General features: G+C 35.9%; 1 protein-coding gene across 3 annotated transcripts in view; it reads right to left on the minus strand.

The window, feature by feature from the left end:
* Positions 1–18,836, minus strand: part of SKAP1 (src kinase associated phosphoprotein 1) — a 282,506-nt gene that overhangs the window by 212,008 nt on the left and 51,662 nt on the right. For all 3 annotated transcript variants that reach the window (XM_072747410.1, XM_072747409.1, XM_025995837.2), the window contains exon 3: positions 10,638–10,663. In XM_072747410.1, the coding sequence (XP_072603511.1) occupies positions 10,638–10,663 (26 nt within the window). The remainder of the gene's footprint in view (positions 1–10,637; positions 10,664–18,836) is intronic.

The raw sequence follows: 18,836 nt of genomic DNA on the forward strand, positions 1-18,836 counted from the left end.
CTTTCTTTATCAAATAAATAAATAAAATCTTAAAAAAAATAACTATGGAATTTACAGGCTAAGGGTAGACATAAAAAGTTTTACAGAAGTCCAAAGAGTAAAAATAAAACAACATAAAATAAAGAAAAGATTATGGGTAAAATTAGCAGGCCTGAATACGTGAAACAACTTTTAACACCCTAAAGAGGTTAGTTCTCTTTGTGAGTAATACAGCCCCCAATACCACAAAATCTGTAATGATAGACAGTGACAAGATTCAGCCTCCTTGTGCCTACCTCACCTCAAACTGGGATTCCTGTCCACGTACGAAAACAACATGTAACAACAACACCAACAACCAAAATCTCTCACTGTCAACAATTCCATTCAATGTTTGGTCTCTTCTGGGACAGAAGTTTCACATGGAAGAGCATTTCCCTATTTCTAAAATTTATTTTTCCTTTTTTATTAGTATATCACTAACATGAGGAAAGTGCACAAATCTTAAGGAGGATAAGTGGTATTGCATTTTAAGTTTAGGAAATTTCTTATGGACATGAATTATGATCAAGAACTGTTTCAGGCTGGCAAGTTTGTGTAAATACATGTCATCTGATAAGGGTAGGTTCGAAGATTGATTCTGTTACTCTTTGCCTCACAAGAGTCAGCAGTAATTGTAAGCTTCATTTTGATATCATATAAATCCCTCTTGTCCATAACTAAACCATTTCTTTCCTGAATTAGTGATACTCTAGCCATACTGGTAAGCGATAACTATTAAATTTCTGAGAGAAGTATGTGTTGATGGGAAGCACAGTGAAAAGTAATGCTTTATAATTTGAATCAACCATCATATTATTAAGCTTCCAAAAAATCAAACAAATTCACTGGCCTTCAAACCCAAAGACTTAACATATTTACTCACAAAAGGTTTAAGTAGAAAACCAAAAAGCTTTGTATTCAAATTAACCATACATTACACATTTCTCTCAATATTTTGTGTCCAGAACATGAAAAGTCAGTAGAAGGAGAATTTCTGAATTAGATTAATTCTTATGACAAAATTCTCTGTTTGGAAACTATACTCCTTACCTGTTTTTCTGTATTAATTAGTCCAGGGATAATACTCTCTAGGAAAAATCATTTATTCGGTTTTTTTTTTAAGATTTATTTATTTATGATAGACATAGAGAGAGAGAGAGAGGCAGAGACACAGGAGGGAGAAGCAGGCTCCCATGCCGGGAGCCCGATGTGGGACTTGATCCCGGGACTCCAGGATTGCGCCCTGGGCCAAAGGCAGGCACTAAACCGCTGAGCCACCCAGGGATCCCCTATTCGGTTTTTTTCCTCAACACAAGTTCCCAGATTAATGAAACTTAAAGCACTCATTTATTTACCAGTTATTTTCTTTGCCATTTACATAAAACATGAACTTTCATGAACTTTTAATTACCACATATGGAAAAAAAAGACCAAGATAAGGTAAAAAGGTATTCTTTGTGGGGCAGCTGGGTGGCTCAGTAGGTTAAGCATCTTCCTTCAGTTCAGGTCATGATCCCAGGGTCTGGAGATGGAGCCCTGCATTGAGCCCCATGGGGAGTCTGTTTCTCCCTCTCCTCCCTACTCATGCTCTCTTGCTATCTCTGTCTCTCTCTCAAATAAATAAAATATTTTTAAAAAAAGGAAAAGAAAGGCATTCTTTATTGGTGACCATGGGTATTACACGATACTACTTTATCATCTGTTTTTAAATTCTCTTTTAAGTGATAAATCAGCTCAATACATCTATATATTGCTGGCCCTCAACCACTAAACAATAATGAATGGCAGTCATTTTTTACCATCATCAGGATCTTGCCTATAAATTCATATGTAAAAAACAAATAAGGAGAGATAGAGAAAAAAAAAAAAAAACCTTGAGTAGATATGAAGCTATCAAATCATGATTCTACTGAAAAGGAGCTCACTACTGTGCTAAATGTAGTTTTTTATAAGCTTTTTTGCTCCCAGTTTTACTGAGATATCATTGACATATAATATTGTATTAGTTTTAGATGCAACTTAGGGATCTTATAATACTGTGTAATGATCACCAAAATAAGTGTACTCAAAATTCACCACCTCACATAGCTACAATTTTCTTTTTCTTCAGATGAGAACTTTTAAGTTCTATTCTAGGCAACTTCCACACATACAATACAGTATTGTTAACTATAGTAAACTTGCTTATTAGATTTTTTAAAAAGTTAAGCATGCCCAGAGCAAAAATTATATACATATACCACATAAAAAATCATATATATTATACCATTACAAGAAGGTATATCATGAAAACTCATCTTCCTTCCCTTCTCTTGGTTCTTCTCTCCCGAGGCAACCATTGTGAGGTTTTTTTTTGGGGGGGGGGGTGTTATATAAATTTTCTATCTAAATATAACAAATGTCTGTGTTAGTGGTATTTTTTAAACAAATGGTAGCATTTGTCCAGTTCTATATTCTGCCTTTTCCTCCTATTCATTTATCTTTCTGGTTTTTCCATATCAGTACTATTGCTTTATCTCGTTTTTCATTTTAACCAATTTTAGTTAAAAAATCATACATGCACATGGTGAAAATTCAAACAGTACCAAAGGATATATAAAATGAAGCTTCTCTCACCCACTCATATAGATATCCTCCTTAGCAGATGTTACCATTGTTAACAGACTCATATGTATCCTTCCAAAAATATTCTGTACATAAATAAAAGCAAGCACATATGCAAGGCCTGTGTATATACACACACAGAAACAAACTGTACATTGTGTGTCTAAATTGCCTTTTCACTTAACAATATGCCTTGGAGAGCTTTACATGTTACACATATATATGTACTATGTTTTTTTAACCTATATGTAGCATTCCATTAAATGAATGTGACATAATTTATTAAACCAGTCCCCTAATGCTGGACATTCAGGCTGTTTGGAGTCTTTGCTCTTCCAAACAATACTCGTCCATAATGTATTGTGTAGAGAATACAGAACACAGCAGCATATGATCCCAGTGATTTCTTCCTTCAACTGCATGAAATTCAGTTCTTTTTCTTCTGCTTCAATACCATTTACTCCAGAATAGGGCATGTAGAAAAAAATAAAAATCTTAGAAAATGTTAACACTGGAAAGAAAAAAGTGAGTCCTTTTACTTAAAAAAAAATCTCTTTTTGACAATCATTATAAAACAGTGTATTAGTTTCAAAATATGCGGGTCCACTCTTTAAAAAAAAAAATCCAAACAGTAGATGTATAGGAAGTAAAATATTTGAAAAGGTATCAAAATCAGTAATTAACTTCAAAAACAACTTGTGTGTATATCCACTTTCTACAGATTAATTTGTATAAAATGTAGCAAATAAGGAAAGGGGGAAAGGCCTAAAGGAAGTCAAGTCACAACACCAGCTGTCAAGATTGTTGATGCTAAAAGGTTGGGCTAAAGCCAAACGCAGGAGTATTCATCCTGTGTACATTTCCCGCTATTAAATTCCCAAAAGAAAAAAAATCCCCCCAAAACATAGAAAACATTCTGGAAGATTTCTTCATAAAAAGTAATATAGGTTAAGATATTCTAGGTTCATAACCAACACTTGTGTTTATAAAATATTAGCATTCCGGGAATAGTGATAGAAAGATATTTAACAATAAATTACAAATATTGTAAATTCAGACTTTTTCTTACAGTTGCAAACACATCATAAATTTGGGCTGTGTTTCTTTGTATAAATCCTACTTACGACTGTGCTAAAACCTTTTGGCATGAATGCAAAGAGTATTTTCATAAATAAAACTTAGTAAAATCACTGTACACTCCATTAATTTAAAAACACTTCTCTTCAACTTCAAAGGGAAACCCTTTTCTCCTTTTTTAGTGCAAAGATTGTGTTTCTTAGCTGCTTTAATGGTTTGCTTCTTGTAGCTGTCATAACTACATGCTCCAAGTATGTGATAGTAAGAGACGAGAAGTTAAATGACATCTATGCTTCGATTCAACATGTCTCAGACATTACAGAGCAGCAAGCTCATAAATCTAACCTTTGAAGCGCCTACCAATAAAATTTCTCCACACACATCCTCACAAATATGTACATGGCCTTATACTAGGATTCAGCTGGAATGGATGAGTTTTACGTGAGGACACGTGAAATATATATTGTTTAAGTTCTATACATGGATTTATTCACATAGCCCTACTTTGAAACATAAAAATAATACCTGCTACCACTTTAGTAAGTGACTATCAGGTGGCAAGCTCTCTTCATGAGGTCATCATCTCATTATAATTTCTTACAGCTAACAAGAATTGTGAGCAATATTTTATAGATGAAGAGGTTATGCCACTTGCCATAGCTCATGCAGTTTGTAAGTAGAGGAGTTTGGATTCAAATTCAGGTCTGACGTCAAAATTCATGCTCTTTCCATCACAAAATATTAAACTTGAAATTTTTTTAAAGGCTAACTATTCTATGTTTTTTGTGTCTAAAGTACATAAAGTATTTTATGTTTAATGTACTACATCTCATTAACAAATAAAAAATGTCACTTTTTATTAATCTCAATATGTATTTCTTTTTCTTATATCTTTGCATTATGAAGAATTTTAAATGTATACAAAAGTAGGCAAAATAGTGTAATGAACCCCCACATACACGTCATCCATCTTCAACAAGAGTCAATTTATGATTCATCTTATCTCATATATATCCCCACTCCATTTCTTTCTTCCTCTCCCATATCATCTTGAATATCTATTATTTTAGTGCTCAAAATATTATTCTAATAGATGTCAGATATCTATTAGTTTATCTTTAAATAATACAGTGTACATCTCTCCAAGATAAGGACTCTTTAAAAATATAAAAGCTTAACACAATTTTCACACCTAAAAAATTAACAATAGATTATTTTTTAGTTGAAGTATAATTGACATCCAAGCTATTAGTTTCAAGGATACATCATTGTGATTGAATATTTATATAATTATGAAATGGATCCTATGATAAGTCTAGTTAGCATCTGTCACCATACAAAGTTATTACAATATTATTGACTATATTCCCTATGCTGTATATGACATCCCCATCACTTATTTATTTTATAACTGGAAGTCTGTACCCTTCACCTATTTCAGCCACTCTGGTAACCAACAGTTTCTTTCCTGTATCTGTGAGTCTCTTTCTGCTTTGTTTGTTCATTTGTTTTGTTTTTAGATTCTACATATAGGTAAAACTATATGGTATTTGTCTTTCTCTGACTCACGTATTTCACTTAGCATAATGCTCTCTAGGCCCATCCGCATTGTCCCAAATGGTAAGATTTCATTCTTTTTAATGGATGAATAATATTCCATTGTATAAATATACCTCATTGTCTTAAATAAACATTCATCCATCAATGGACACTTAGCTTATTTCTATATCTTCCATATTGTAAATAATGCTGCAATGAATATAGAAGTGCATATACCTCTTTGAATTGGTGTTTTTGTTTTCTTTGGATAAACACCCTGAAGCAGAATTGCCAGATCATATGGTAGTTCCATTTTTATTTTTTATTTTTTAATTTTTTTTGGTAGTTCCGTTTTTAATTTTTTAGGACCTCCTAACTGTTTTCCATAATGCCTGCACCAATTTATGTTCCCACCAACAGTTACAAAGGTTCTCTTTTCTGCACATCCTTGCCAACACTTGTTATTTCTTGTCTTTCTGATACTAGGCAATCTGATAGGTGTGAGGTGATATCTCATTGTTGCTTTGATTTGTATTTCCCTAATGATGAGTAAATTTGATCATCTTTTCACGTGCCTTGTTAGTCATCTTATGTATATTCTTTGGAAAAATGTCTATTAAACACTCTGCCCATTTTTAAATCAGGCTGTTTGGAGGTTTTATGGATATTAAGTTGCATCTTTATATACTTTGGAATTAATACCCTTATCAGATGTATGATTTGCAAATGTCTTCTTTTCAGGAGGCTGCCTTTTCTTTTTGTTGATTGTTTCCTTTGCTGTGCAAAAGCTTTTCAGTAGATTCTTGACATATAATATTCAGTGTTCACATTTCCAATTCTCTCAGATACAAGTTTTTATAGTTTATCGGACTCAAGATGAAAATAAGGTCCACACATTAGTTGATAAGCCTTCTAAATCTTTTAATCTATAGTTAATAAGACTTTATAATAACATTTCTTTTTTCACTTTGCATTACTCATTTTCACCAAGCTATATTTTTAGGCATCAATTTACCTGACAAGGGATATAAGCTTGTCATTTCATGAGATTTTAAGATTTACACAGTGGAAAATTTTCATGTTAAAATATACTAAATGATTTTCTCAGAAACTCTCTATACCACTTATAAAAACACTAAAAAAATCTTCAAGCTGGCAAGAAATTTCACTGGCCCATATTTACCACTATCACAAATGTAATATGAGTGACCATTGGACAAAAAATGACTTTTTTTACTTTTTGTATGTATTTACATACATAAGATCTCTCTTAAATTTTTATTTAAATATTGTTTAATCTGATTTAGATTCTGGGTCTATGATGAGCAATTTTTCTAATATTCATGATGATGTTTTTCTAGCAATACATTTTAAATTATAAACATTATGCCTTGTAATTCAAATTTGATTAAACTATAACTGTTGATTATTAATTCATTTTATAAAAAGAGAAACTAAACATAATAAAGTAAATCAGCTGGCTCAATGCCGTAATGTCAGACTGTCATCATATCTAAAAGGTAAAACTAATGTTGTTTAACATCTGATCAGCATCATGTTTTGAGTATCTGATTAATGAAATGGTAAAAGCTCCATGGCAAAGATTCCAGTGAATATTCTTTGTAATTTTAAGTGAAACGTTAAGTAGAAAAAAAGTTCTTAAAGCAAGCAGGACCTGAATTGTCAAAGGAATCCATGTCTTATTAAAAAATAAAAATAAAAAGCCTTTCTCACATTCTCCAATCATATTTGAGCTCATTAAAAGAACTCTTTCATTTATGTTCCTTCTACATTAAAGTAATAAATTATTTGGGTTGTTTTATTTTCCCCATGTTTCATTCTTTATTAATAAACATCATTCAGGAAGGTGACAGTAGACCGATAAGAAAATTAGGGTGGAAATATGAGGGAAAGAATTGCCATTAACACTATTGTAAATATGAACTACATTTTCTTAGTGTCCAGATTCCATGCTAGGACTTACACATATTACCACTAGTCCTCATAACAGTACTGCAACGAGATGGTAAAATACAGCAATGAAGAGCATTGGCTTTAGAACTATTAATAAGCATGGGGTTTCTTATTAGGGGTGATGAAAATGTCCTGAAACTAGAGAGTGGTGATGAGTGTACAACTCAGTAATATACTAAAAGCCACTGTCTTGTATACTTTAAAAGGATGAACTTAATATTATGTGAATTATATCTCAAAAAAGCTACACCCTTTTAAAAAAGTGAATGCTATGGAATCAGTATGACCAAGTTAGAATCCTTGAGGGGCACAATCTTGAATAATTTTTAATCTCTTTGTGCCTCAGTGCCCATGTCTGTCAACTGGGTTTATTAGTGTCTATTTCGTAGGGCTGTTCTGATAATTATTTTTTAATTCTATTTATTTATTCATGAGAGACACACAGAGAGAGAGGCAGAGACACAGGCAGAGGGAGAAGCAGGCTTCATGCAGGAAGCCTGATGTGGGACTCAATCCTGGGACTCTAGGATCATGCCCTGAGCTAAAGGCAGATGCTCAACTGCTGAGCCACCCACAACATCCCTGTTCTGAGAATTAAATAAGATAGTGCATATAAAGGACTTAGCACAGTATCTGGCAGATCCCCTATTTTATAGATGAGGAAGCTGAGTTTCAGAGCAATTAAGCAACTTGCTAAGGTCACATGACCTTTAGCTAAATGGTTTAGGTGGGATTTATACGAGGCGTTAAGCCTCAATGTCCATATACTTTCTAACATGCCAAGTTTCTTCCCCAGAACAGACAAGACTCTCCCTGACATTATTTAATGGTCACTCCTCCACCACATTAAACCTGGGACTGAATGGAATGATGGATAAGAAAAATTTTATTTGCAGTCTTCTCTATGCCTGGGCAGTCCATTCACCCAAGCATCTTTCTTTAAAGGTTACCCTTTCAACACTTTGTATCAACTCATAGACTTTTCCATAGCCAGGTGTTTAAATGTAGCTACTCAATAGATTTATAAATAATGGATCTTTTATAATTAAGAACTATTTTTCTGGGGTGGGGGGGGGCTCAGTTGGTTAAGTATCTGCCTTTGCCTCAGGTCATGATTCCCAGGGTCCTGGGATCAAGCCCTGAGTTGGGCCCCCTGCTCAGCAGGGAGTCTGCTTCTCACTCTTCCTCTGTCTCTACCCTCCTCCCAGCCCCTCTGCTTGTGTGCTCTTTCTGTCTCAAATAAAATATTTTTTAAAAAAGAACTATTTTCCTTCCAGGCACCAGACTCTATTTTATTTTTATCCTAAAGAACACAAGTGTGTATTTAGGCAATTGCCTAGAGTTAATCAAATTCATCCCATCATCTTCCTGCATGAGGATCCTGCCATAGATAAAAATGATAAGAAAGTTGGAGGCCATCATTTCTGTCCTTTCTCACTCCCTTCCCAATACTACCTAATCTTCCAGGGCTTTTTAAATTCTTCTGACAGCTGTTCTTATTTACATATTCCTATACTTTTCATATTCCTAAACTGTCCTTTAGTACCTTACAGAGACTTATTGTTGCCCCCACACACCCTGCCAATTTCTCTGAAGCACACAGTCAACTAAGATCTGATCAAAAGAGCAAGGTAAAAGATACCCTACTCCTAAAAATGTCTTAGGGGGAAGAGCAAGGCTGAGGGCAAGACACAAGTATGGGTTTTCCAACTTGATCTTCCCTACATTTGCTTCTAAATGAGCAAAGAGTTTCCTACATTTATCCAGTCATTGTTGAGAAGCAAATGCAGCTTTCTGTTCTTCAATTGTCCCCTTGGCTCCTCTACCTCTGTCCTCTTTCTGAGAAAGGCTGGGCGGAATTTGCCACAAACGGGAGGATGACTGCAATGCCACTATTACAAGACTCTGGTAAGATCTGCCCTTTGTCTTTGTAGTCCCATACAGTTTCTTGTGTTCAACTCCAAAATTCTCTTCTCTTCTCAATACATTACTATACCATAGCTCTGACACTAATTCTTTATTTCTCCTTTAGGTAATTAATTCTACCTTCACAGTTCACATTCATGTTCTGCCCCCTGTGGATTTTGGTTAACATCTGTTAAACCCTGAACTATATGGGGCCATTGCCTGAATAGCATATTTCACACTTTGCAAAGCAAACTGCTACATTATTACATATAATTTTCTATTTTTAGTCTACGTTTTTAGCCATAAGTGCTTTAGGACAGTGAGATATGCAGTAATGCTGCATCGCATTATTTAAAATATTATAAATACTGTTGACTAACTTACAAGAGTCAAAAAGCTTTAAACATGTAAGATTTTTATTTCTAGAGTTTGCTTTTAAAGAAAAGCCTAAATCGACTTCAAATACACTACAAGTTTGATCTAGGAAAATTAAATTTTTCATAAAACTAGTATCATTCCTCACAATTTGAGTTTAAGGTATTACTGCTCACTGAGAATGGATACATTGATAATATTAAGAGAATAGAAATAGGAAAACTAGAAAGTTTACAATTGATTTTAAAAAGTTTTAGAGCAAAATAGTTCATAAAGTTATTTGTAAGCTGGATCTAAAACTCTTCCTGATTCTCTGAGAAAATAAAAATCCTCCATTCATAATAGGTTAAGAGTTAATATTCAGAATATGTTTCTGATATTCTCAATCAGAGCACTAAAAAGAAAAATATATATATACACATAAGACATCCTTTCAAGTGGAATTTGGAAAAAAAATCCAATTTTGAACCTTTTAAAAATATGTTCTAATGCTCTCCTTTTTTTTTTTAATTTTGCACACAGCTGTCTGTTGTAGTTTTTAGAATCATGCCAGATGCTGGGTTCATCAAGCAAAAGCAGGAAAACAATGGTTTGAAAGCAATTAGAAGCACCAAGGCTGCAGTGAGGCTCATATTAAAATGTGATAACACTGTTCTAGTGGGAATTTCAACACTACTCCATTTCTGACATTTCTCTGCTGCCAGACAGGCAGGCTGTGTGGAAGAGCACTGTGACCAAAGAGGTAACATACTGGAATTTATTTCTGGAGCAAATGAAGGATTAGCTGAGTTGGAGCCCTCCCAAGGTTTTTATTATGGAGTCGGCCACCATTTTATTTGAATGTTAGTGGATCCTGTTGGCATCTGACAAAGCTCAAAGAGTAAAAGCATATTATAGCTTTGGTTCAGTAAAATAATCTAGCACCAATCCACTCAGAAGGCAGATGCATCAGAGCCTCTTGTTGCTAAAAAGCAGGGTGGGGGAGCCCAGCAGGGTGAGGGTTAATTAAACACTCCACTAACTTTCCTTAGAAATGGCTAATACCATTCTGTGTAGAAGCTTATTTAGAAGATGCAGAAGTCAACAATACTATCCACACATTTTTAGTGTAAAACCATAAATGTCCAAAAAGCACTCACCTTGGGGCTGCAAATCCCAATAGTACCTGAAATACAAGGAAAAGAAAAAAGATAAATCAAACTTGTATTTCAGTCTTGGTTGGCATATATGGTAGACACAGCACCTAATCTAAAAGGCTTGCTAAATAACTCGTAACTAGCCAAGGCACTATCCACTTTGAGAAAAACCAAAGGCTTGTCCCTGAGATTTGAAAGATTCTCAGTGGCATTTAACTCACTGTAACTTCTTAGACCGTTTTGACCATGTTGCTGGAAACGTCCTACGAGGTTACAGCCATGGTCCAGAGTTTCTTATCAGGATTTCTATAGGCTTTGAGTATGACAGTTCTTTCTTGTGACAACCTGTCCTGTGTATTATGGGATAATCAGCATCACTGGTCCTCAGCACCTAATACCAGAGGCAACCCCAGTTGTTATGACAACCAAAAGATCATCTCCCTCCTCCCCCATACACAACTTCAAATAATTCTAGGCCTAAATTCTTAATTTTGCAGGTGAAGCATGAACAACTGACTCAAGGTCACCTAGCATTTTAGTGTCTGTGCCAAGACTGGGGCTCTTGCAACCCACTGTATCGTTCCATCTCCTCTTTTATTTTGGGATATTGGCAAAACTAACAACCCTTCAAGTCTTCAACCTAATGAAATGGCAGTGGCCAAAAGGATCATTTGTAAGTCACTTATTTGGAATGTAAATTGCATTTCCCCCATAGAAACCGTGTTATAAAGGATGGCTACCCACAGAAGTCTATTGTACTTTGGATTCCATTACCTCCTACCTTCACAGGAACCTTATATTATTCTATATCGATTTTCTCTTGTATATATGCAACCTCTTCCTCTCAACTTGGCCCTTTCCATCAGTATTTATGCTTGCATAAACATAAAGCAAACTTCTTCACTTCCTTCATATCCCTCTACCTGCTGTCCTCTTTCCCTTCCCATCATAGTGAATTTTTAAAAAGTGTTGTCAGTAGTTTTTCTCTGTTGTCTTACCTCCTACTCACTCCTCAACATACTCCAATCTTGCTTATAGGAACCACACATTAATTCCTGCTATGGATATAACTCCATGTCACTAAATAGAATGAATATTTTTCTATCTTCATCTTGACCTCTCAGGAGTGTGAATGTTCATTTGAACACTTCTTTTCCTTGGGAGAGAGTTCAGAGTTTTTAATTAAATTCTTAAAAGAATCCATAACCTCCCTCCCCAAAAGAAAATATTTTTTAAAAAAGGCAATACATAGGTAATAATGAGGTGTATTTTCCAGTACACACATGATTGAAAGAAGGTGAGGCTACTTCAGAGACAAATATCATCCCAGTGAGTATCTAGATTTTTTCTTTATAAGATGAAAGTTCAGGAGATGAAGAAGTAGGAGATAAGAGGGAGTATGTTGCCATAATTCAGAGATGCATTTGTGGGAAATTATCAGAGATAAGGAAGGCAGGATGAATTATCAGAGATAAGGAAGAGAAGATGGGGAAACCTCCTGGTTGACTTTTCTTATTCCTTTCTTTTACCAGAACAGTTCTGGGTAGGCAATCAGGTGAAGGAAAATATAAGATACTTAGATGAAAGGGCAGGGAAAGTTCAGGGCAGCTCTGACACCTGCAGTGGCAAGGGAGAGAGAATGAGAGGAGGAAGGGGTGGGAAAGGTAAACTGCAGCAGCTGGGAAGAAGGATGTCCATGTCAATATAAAGGCATATGTAGGCTGAGAGTGGTTATAACTTAAAACAAGTTGTATAATATTAGTGCGACGGGTCAATCTTCCCCAGCAGACGGTGCAGCTTCCCACTGTACATTGGCCACTATGAAGAGTTTTTTCATAAATCTCTTTTTATAAAACACAGCTAATCAAGCAAATTATCAAAGGGGAGAGCAATTTTCTATCTTCTCTTGCTGTTTCCCACCCTCTCTTGAGGCCTTGCTTTAGCCCTTGATTCCAATCATTACTCAACCTCCAATTCAATATAAATAGAAATTAGATGTGGGCCTGTGCAAGGGTGTGTGTGTGTGTGTGTGTGTGTGTGCATGTGTGTGTACTTCTCCTTCCAAAATGTATTTGATGCAATAGCAGGAACATTGCTACTAATGTTCTCATCTACTCACCCAGGAAAAAAAAAATGGAGCCATGCAGTTAAAAGGCCAACTCTTGGCAAATTGTTAAGTAAGTGAAACATGTTATTATCTCAGCCTTTTCTTTTGTCCTCTCTTCCCCACAATCCTCACTCCAATGCACACACATATTTCCAGTTCCCTTCTCTATCTACTGTAAAGTGACCCTGGTTTCCTGCTTTCTCTTTTTAGTTAAGATCTTGTAAGTTCACATACACTAAGAATATTGCTTCTGCCAATAGTAGCTGTATCATGAGAAGACTGATTACATATAAAGAATTCAACTTAACAGTATTAACTAAAGTAACAGGTCTATCTAGTTGATGCTAAAAAGCAGAATCTGCCTTAATCTTGATGATGCCATAATTAAATATTTCTGTTATTAAAAATCATATGAACTTGACATGAAATGGTATGAAGTGGAACGTTAGTTCTCTTCATTTTCAGAAGGTATAAAACAATCCTGCTACCCTACCTTTTCCTCTTCTTCTTACTCTACATTTTAACTGTACAACCCTAAAGAAAGTTTGTGTACACACACAAACATGGAGGATACTTCTAAAAGGCAAAGCCAAAAGGATGAGCTATCTCATCCTTCACTGAAGGGTACCATAGATTGTTCTCTGCTGGACACAACATATTTAAAGTCTTGATCTTGTCTCATTAAATATATCCTATGGAACAGGCCAATAACCAGGGAGGAAATTGAAGCAGTCATCAAAAACCTCCCAAGACACAAGAGTCCAGGGCCAGATGGCTTCCCAGGGGAATTCTATCAAACGTTTAAAGAAGAAATCATACCTATTCTACTAAAAGCTGTTTGGAAAGATAGAAAGAGATGGAGTACTTCCAAATTCGTTCTATGAGGCCAGCATCACCTTAATTCCGAAACCAGACAAAGACCCCACCAAAAAGGAGAATTACAGACCAATATCCCTGATGAACATGGATGCAAAAATTCTCAACAAGATACTAGCCAATAGGATCCAACAACACATTAAGAAAATTATTCACCATGACCAAGTAGGATTTATCCCTGGGACACAAGGCTGGTTCAACACTCGTAAAACCATCAATGTGATTCATCATATCAGCAAGAGAAAAACCAAGAACCATATGATACTCTCATTAGATGCAGAGAAAGCATTTGACAAAATACAGCATCCATTCCTGATCAAAACCCTTCAGAGTGTTGGGATAGAGGGAACTTTCCTCGACATCTTAAAAGCCATTTACGAAAAGCCCACAGCAAATATCATTCTCAATGCGGAAGCACTGGGAGCCTTTCCCCTAAGATCAGGAACAAGACAGGGATGTCCACTCTCACCACTGCTGTTCAACATAGTTCTGGAAGTCCTCGCCTCAGCAATCAGACAACAAAAAGACATTAAAGGCATTCAAATTGGCAAAGAAGAAGTCAAACTCTCCCTCTTCGCCGATGACATGATACTCTACATAGAAAACCCAAAAGCCTCCACCCCAAGATTGCTAGAACTCATACAGCAATTTGGTAGCGTGGCAGGATACAAAATCAATGCCCAGAAATCAATGGCATTTCTATACACTAACAATGAGACTGAAGAAAGAGAAATTAAGGAGTCAATCCCATTTACAATTGCACCCAAAAGCATAAGATACCTAGGAATAAACCTAACCAAAGAGGTAAAAGATCTATACCCTAAAAACTATAGAACACTTCTGAAAGAAATTGAGGAAGACACAAAGAGATGGAAAAATATTCCATGCTCATGGATTGGCAGAATTAATATTATGAAAATGTCAATGTTACCCAGGGCAATTTACACGTTTAATGCAATCCCTATCAAAATACCATGGACTTTCTTCAGAGACTTAGAACAAATTATTTTAAGATTTGTGTGGAATCAGAAAAGACCCCAAATAGCCAGGGGAATTTTAAAAAAGAAAACCATAGCTGGGGGCATCACAATGCCAGATTTCAGGTTGTACTACAAAGCTGTGGTCATCAAGACAGTGTGGTACTGGCACAAAAACAGACACATAGATCAATGGAACAGAATAGAGAACCCAGAAGTGGACCCTGAAATGTATGGTCATCTAATATTCGATAAAGGAGGAAAGACTCTCCATTGGAAGAAAGACAGTCTCTTCAATAAATGGTGCTGGGAAAATTGGACATCCACATGCAGAAGAATGAAACTGGACCACTCTCTTTCACCATACACAAAGATAAACTCAAAATGGATGAGAGATCTAAATGTGAGACAAGAGTCCATCAAAATCATAGAAGAGAACACAGGCAACACCCTCTTTGAACTCGGCCACAGTAACTTCTTGCAAGATACATCCATGAAGGCAAAAGAAACAAAAGCAAAAATGAACTATTGGGACTTCATCAAGATAAGAAGCTTTTGCACAGCAAAGGATACAGTCAACAAAACTAAAAGACAACCTACAGAATGGGAGAAGATATTTGCAAATGACATATCAGATAAAGGGCTAGTTTCCAAAATCTATAAAGAACTTATTAAACTCAACACCAAAGAAACAAACAATCCAATCATGAAATGGGCAAAAGACATGAAGAGAAATCTCACAGAGGAAGACATGGACATGGCCAACATGCACATGAGAAAATGCTCTGCATCACTTGCCATCAGGGAAATACAAATCAAAACCACAATGAGATACCACCTCACACCAGTGAGAATGGGGAAAATTAACAAGGCAGGAAACAACAAATGTTGGAGAGGATGCGGAGAAAAGGGAACCCTCTTACACTGTTGGTGGGAATGTGAACTGGTGCAGCCACTCTGGAAAACTGTGTGGAGGTTCCTCAAAGAGTTAAAAATAGACCTGCCCTACGACCCAGCAATTGCACTGTTGGGGATTTACCCCAAAGATTCAGATGCAATGAAACGTCGGGACACCTGCACCCCGATGTTTCTATCAGCAATGGCCACAATAGCCAAACTGTGGAAGGAGCCTCGGTGTCCATCGAAAGATGAATGGATAAAGAAGATGTGGTTTATGTATACAATGGAATATTACTCAGCAATTAGAAACGACAAATACCCACCATTTGCTTCAACGTGGATGGAACTGGAGGGTATTATGCTGAGTGAAATAAGTCAATCGGAGAAGGACAAACAGTGTATGTTCTCATTCATTTGGGGAATATGAATAATAGTGAAAGGGAATATAAAGGAAGGGAAAAGAAATGTTGGGAAATATCAGGAAGGGAGACAGAACATAAAGACTCCTAACTCGGGGAAACGAACTAGGGGTGGTGGAAGGGAAGGAGGGTGGGTGTTGGAGGGGAATGGGTGACGGGCACTGAGGTGGACACTTGACGGGATGAGCACTGGGTGTTTTTCTGTATGTTGGTAAATTGAACACCAATAAAAATTAATTAAAAAAAATAAAATAAAACACTCATGATGGTCTTAGAGGAAAAAGCGAACAAATAAAATTCCATTGTGTTCATAAAAAAATAAATAAATAAATAAATATATCCTATGGATGGACTTCATCACATTCTCTGGAAAGATGACCCCACATTAGAGAATTCTACACTCAGGAGGCATTTAGTCAAATCCTGCCCACATCTTCTAATTCTTATCTTTCACTCTGAAAACAATTATCCCTCAGCCAGAGACTCCAACAAGTCTGAAACTAGACTAGACATTTTACACCAAAATACAAACACTGCAATAGAATTACACAGAAGAAAAGGCATACACACACACACACACACACACACACACACACACACACACACAGAGTTGTGTTTATCCTAAAGGCCTCTCAGAATTTCATATCAGGCCTGTGCAGATAGATAACAAACACTTCCTTAATCTTCCCTTTGAAGCTTCAGCTTCAATATGAAAAGGAAGCTATCACTCTGCTGCAATATCCATACCCAACATCATCAGGTCCATGCAAATGATATTCAGAACTGGAAAAAGATGAGTACAGAATGAGCAGACAGAAATTGCTGTCTGCAACCATATTGATGATTATTGTTTTCACATTCAGTCAAAATAAATCCATCTTCACTTGATCCTTCAAAAATGGAAATGGAAGAATAAAATTTCCTAACATTTCGTTGGCTCTGCAGAATAGAGTCTAGAAAATTTAGAGTTACATTACATGTGAGACAAAGTTCACTATTTATGTTTTTATTTATTTTTTTAAAGATTTTATTTATTTATGCATGAGAGACAGAGAGAGGAGCAGAGACACAGGCAGAAGGAGAAGCAGGCTCCATGCAGGGAGCCCGATATGGGACTCAATCCCCAAACTCCAGGATCACGTCCTGAGCCCAAGGCAGACCCTCAACCACTGACCTACCCAGACTCCCACTATTTGTGTTTTTAAATTAGAGAGGTTTTCCGTGAACTTTAGTTTTGGGAAAGGTAACAACAAAATAAATGATTTTCACCATAGTGAGGGGATCTTGAGGCTATTGTAGCAACAGTAATAGCAAGGACAATAACAATATCAAGATTTCTCAAATAAAAAAAAAAAGATTTCTCAAATATATGGTTGGACATTTTTTTAAACACTTCTCTTATATTAACTCATTCCTCCACACTATGGCCCTATTATTATGCCCATTTTATAAATAATGAAACCAAGGCATTGAGAAGTAAGATGACTTGCTCATGGTTTACATAGCTAGTAATAAGGCAGACAAGTTTCCAATCCTAGCAATTAGTTCCAGGGTGTACACTCTAATAACAAGTTAAGGAGAAAAATCTTGAAAATACAATCTAACTTAAAAGCACTCAGAAAGATTGATTTTTTTCTCTCTCTAAAGACTTTTTACTATTGTAACAGAATTCAGCCACTCAGCAACAAATACGTGTTGAATGTCTTCTATATGACAAGTGCTTTGCCCTGGTGGTTTGGATGAAACGGTGACTATAATACACATTGTCCATCTGCAGATATATTTCAGTATCTTTCAAACTGAAAATAAACTGCTCTAGTTTGCCACTCAAGAGTCACAGAACACCAGATTCTGCTAAAAGTGAAGCTGTCAATTCTTAATCATTAGATGGGGGACTGGGGTATGAATCAAACTCTTTTTTTTTTTTTTTTTTACATAAAAGACCTTTTATTCAAAATACCAGGCACTCTTCAATATTTTCCATGCTTATGGAAGTTTTCTCTCATAACCAGTCAATTGCAGCTTGTTTTTCAAATGCCCATCATTGGCATTTGCTTGTAAGAAGCATCATTACACTCAACAATATTACCACACAGAAAGCATGTGTACACACTAGGTGATGTTCCACTTGTACTTCTTTTTTTTTTTTTTTTTTGTACATTTTTTTATTGGAGTTCGATTTGCCAACATATAGTATAACACCCAGTGTTCATCCCATCAAGTGGTCCCCTCTTAACCATGGAACCAACCAATGAACATGGTTATTGAGATTAAATTACTCAGGGCAGCCTGGATGGCTCAGCGGTTTAGCGCCGCCTTCAGCCCAGGGTGTGATCCTAGAGACCCGGGATCGAGTCCAACGTTGGGCTCCCTGCATGGAGCCTGCTTCTCCCTCTGCCTGTGTCTCTGCCTCTCTCTCTCTGTGTCTGTCACAAATAAATAAATAAAATCTTTTTTAAAAAAAGTACTCAGAGCTTTCACCACTCAGTCAGTTAAGATCCTGGCAAAGTAGGTAAGACAAACAACTGTAACTCTCCTCATATTATTGCAAATATCTAGGAAGGAAAAATAGTTCCATTTCCTGATTATAACTTAAACATTAGCATATTCAGCACTTAACATACGCTAGGTATTGTGCTATGTATATGTTTTATATGTAAAATTGTATTTAATCTTCATCATAATCCTATGAGGTCAATACTATTATTATTCCCATTTTATAGTTTAGGAAACTGAAACTCAGGAAGTCAACCAACTTGACCCAAACCACATAGTTATTAAATGTCAGAATCCATATTTGTATCTAGGTCTCCTTGGTTCCAGAGGTTGAGCTCTTAAATCCCACATTAACTGCTTTTCTACTGACTGTAACATGGAAAACAAATCTACTATTGTCAGATAGCTTAGTATTAGAGAGTAGTTA

This window comes from Vulpes vulpes, chromosome 2, assembly GCF_048418805.1.
Source record: "Vulpes vulpes isolate BD-2025 chromosome 2, VulVul3, whole genome shotgun sequence".
Taxonomy (NCBI): Eukaryota; Metazoa; Chordata; class Mammalia; order Carnivora; family Canidae; genus Vulpes; species Vulpes vulpes.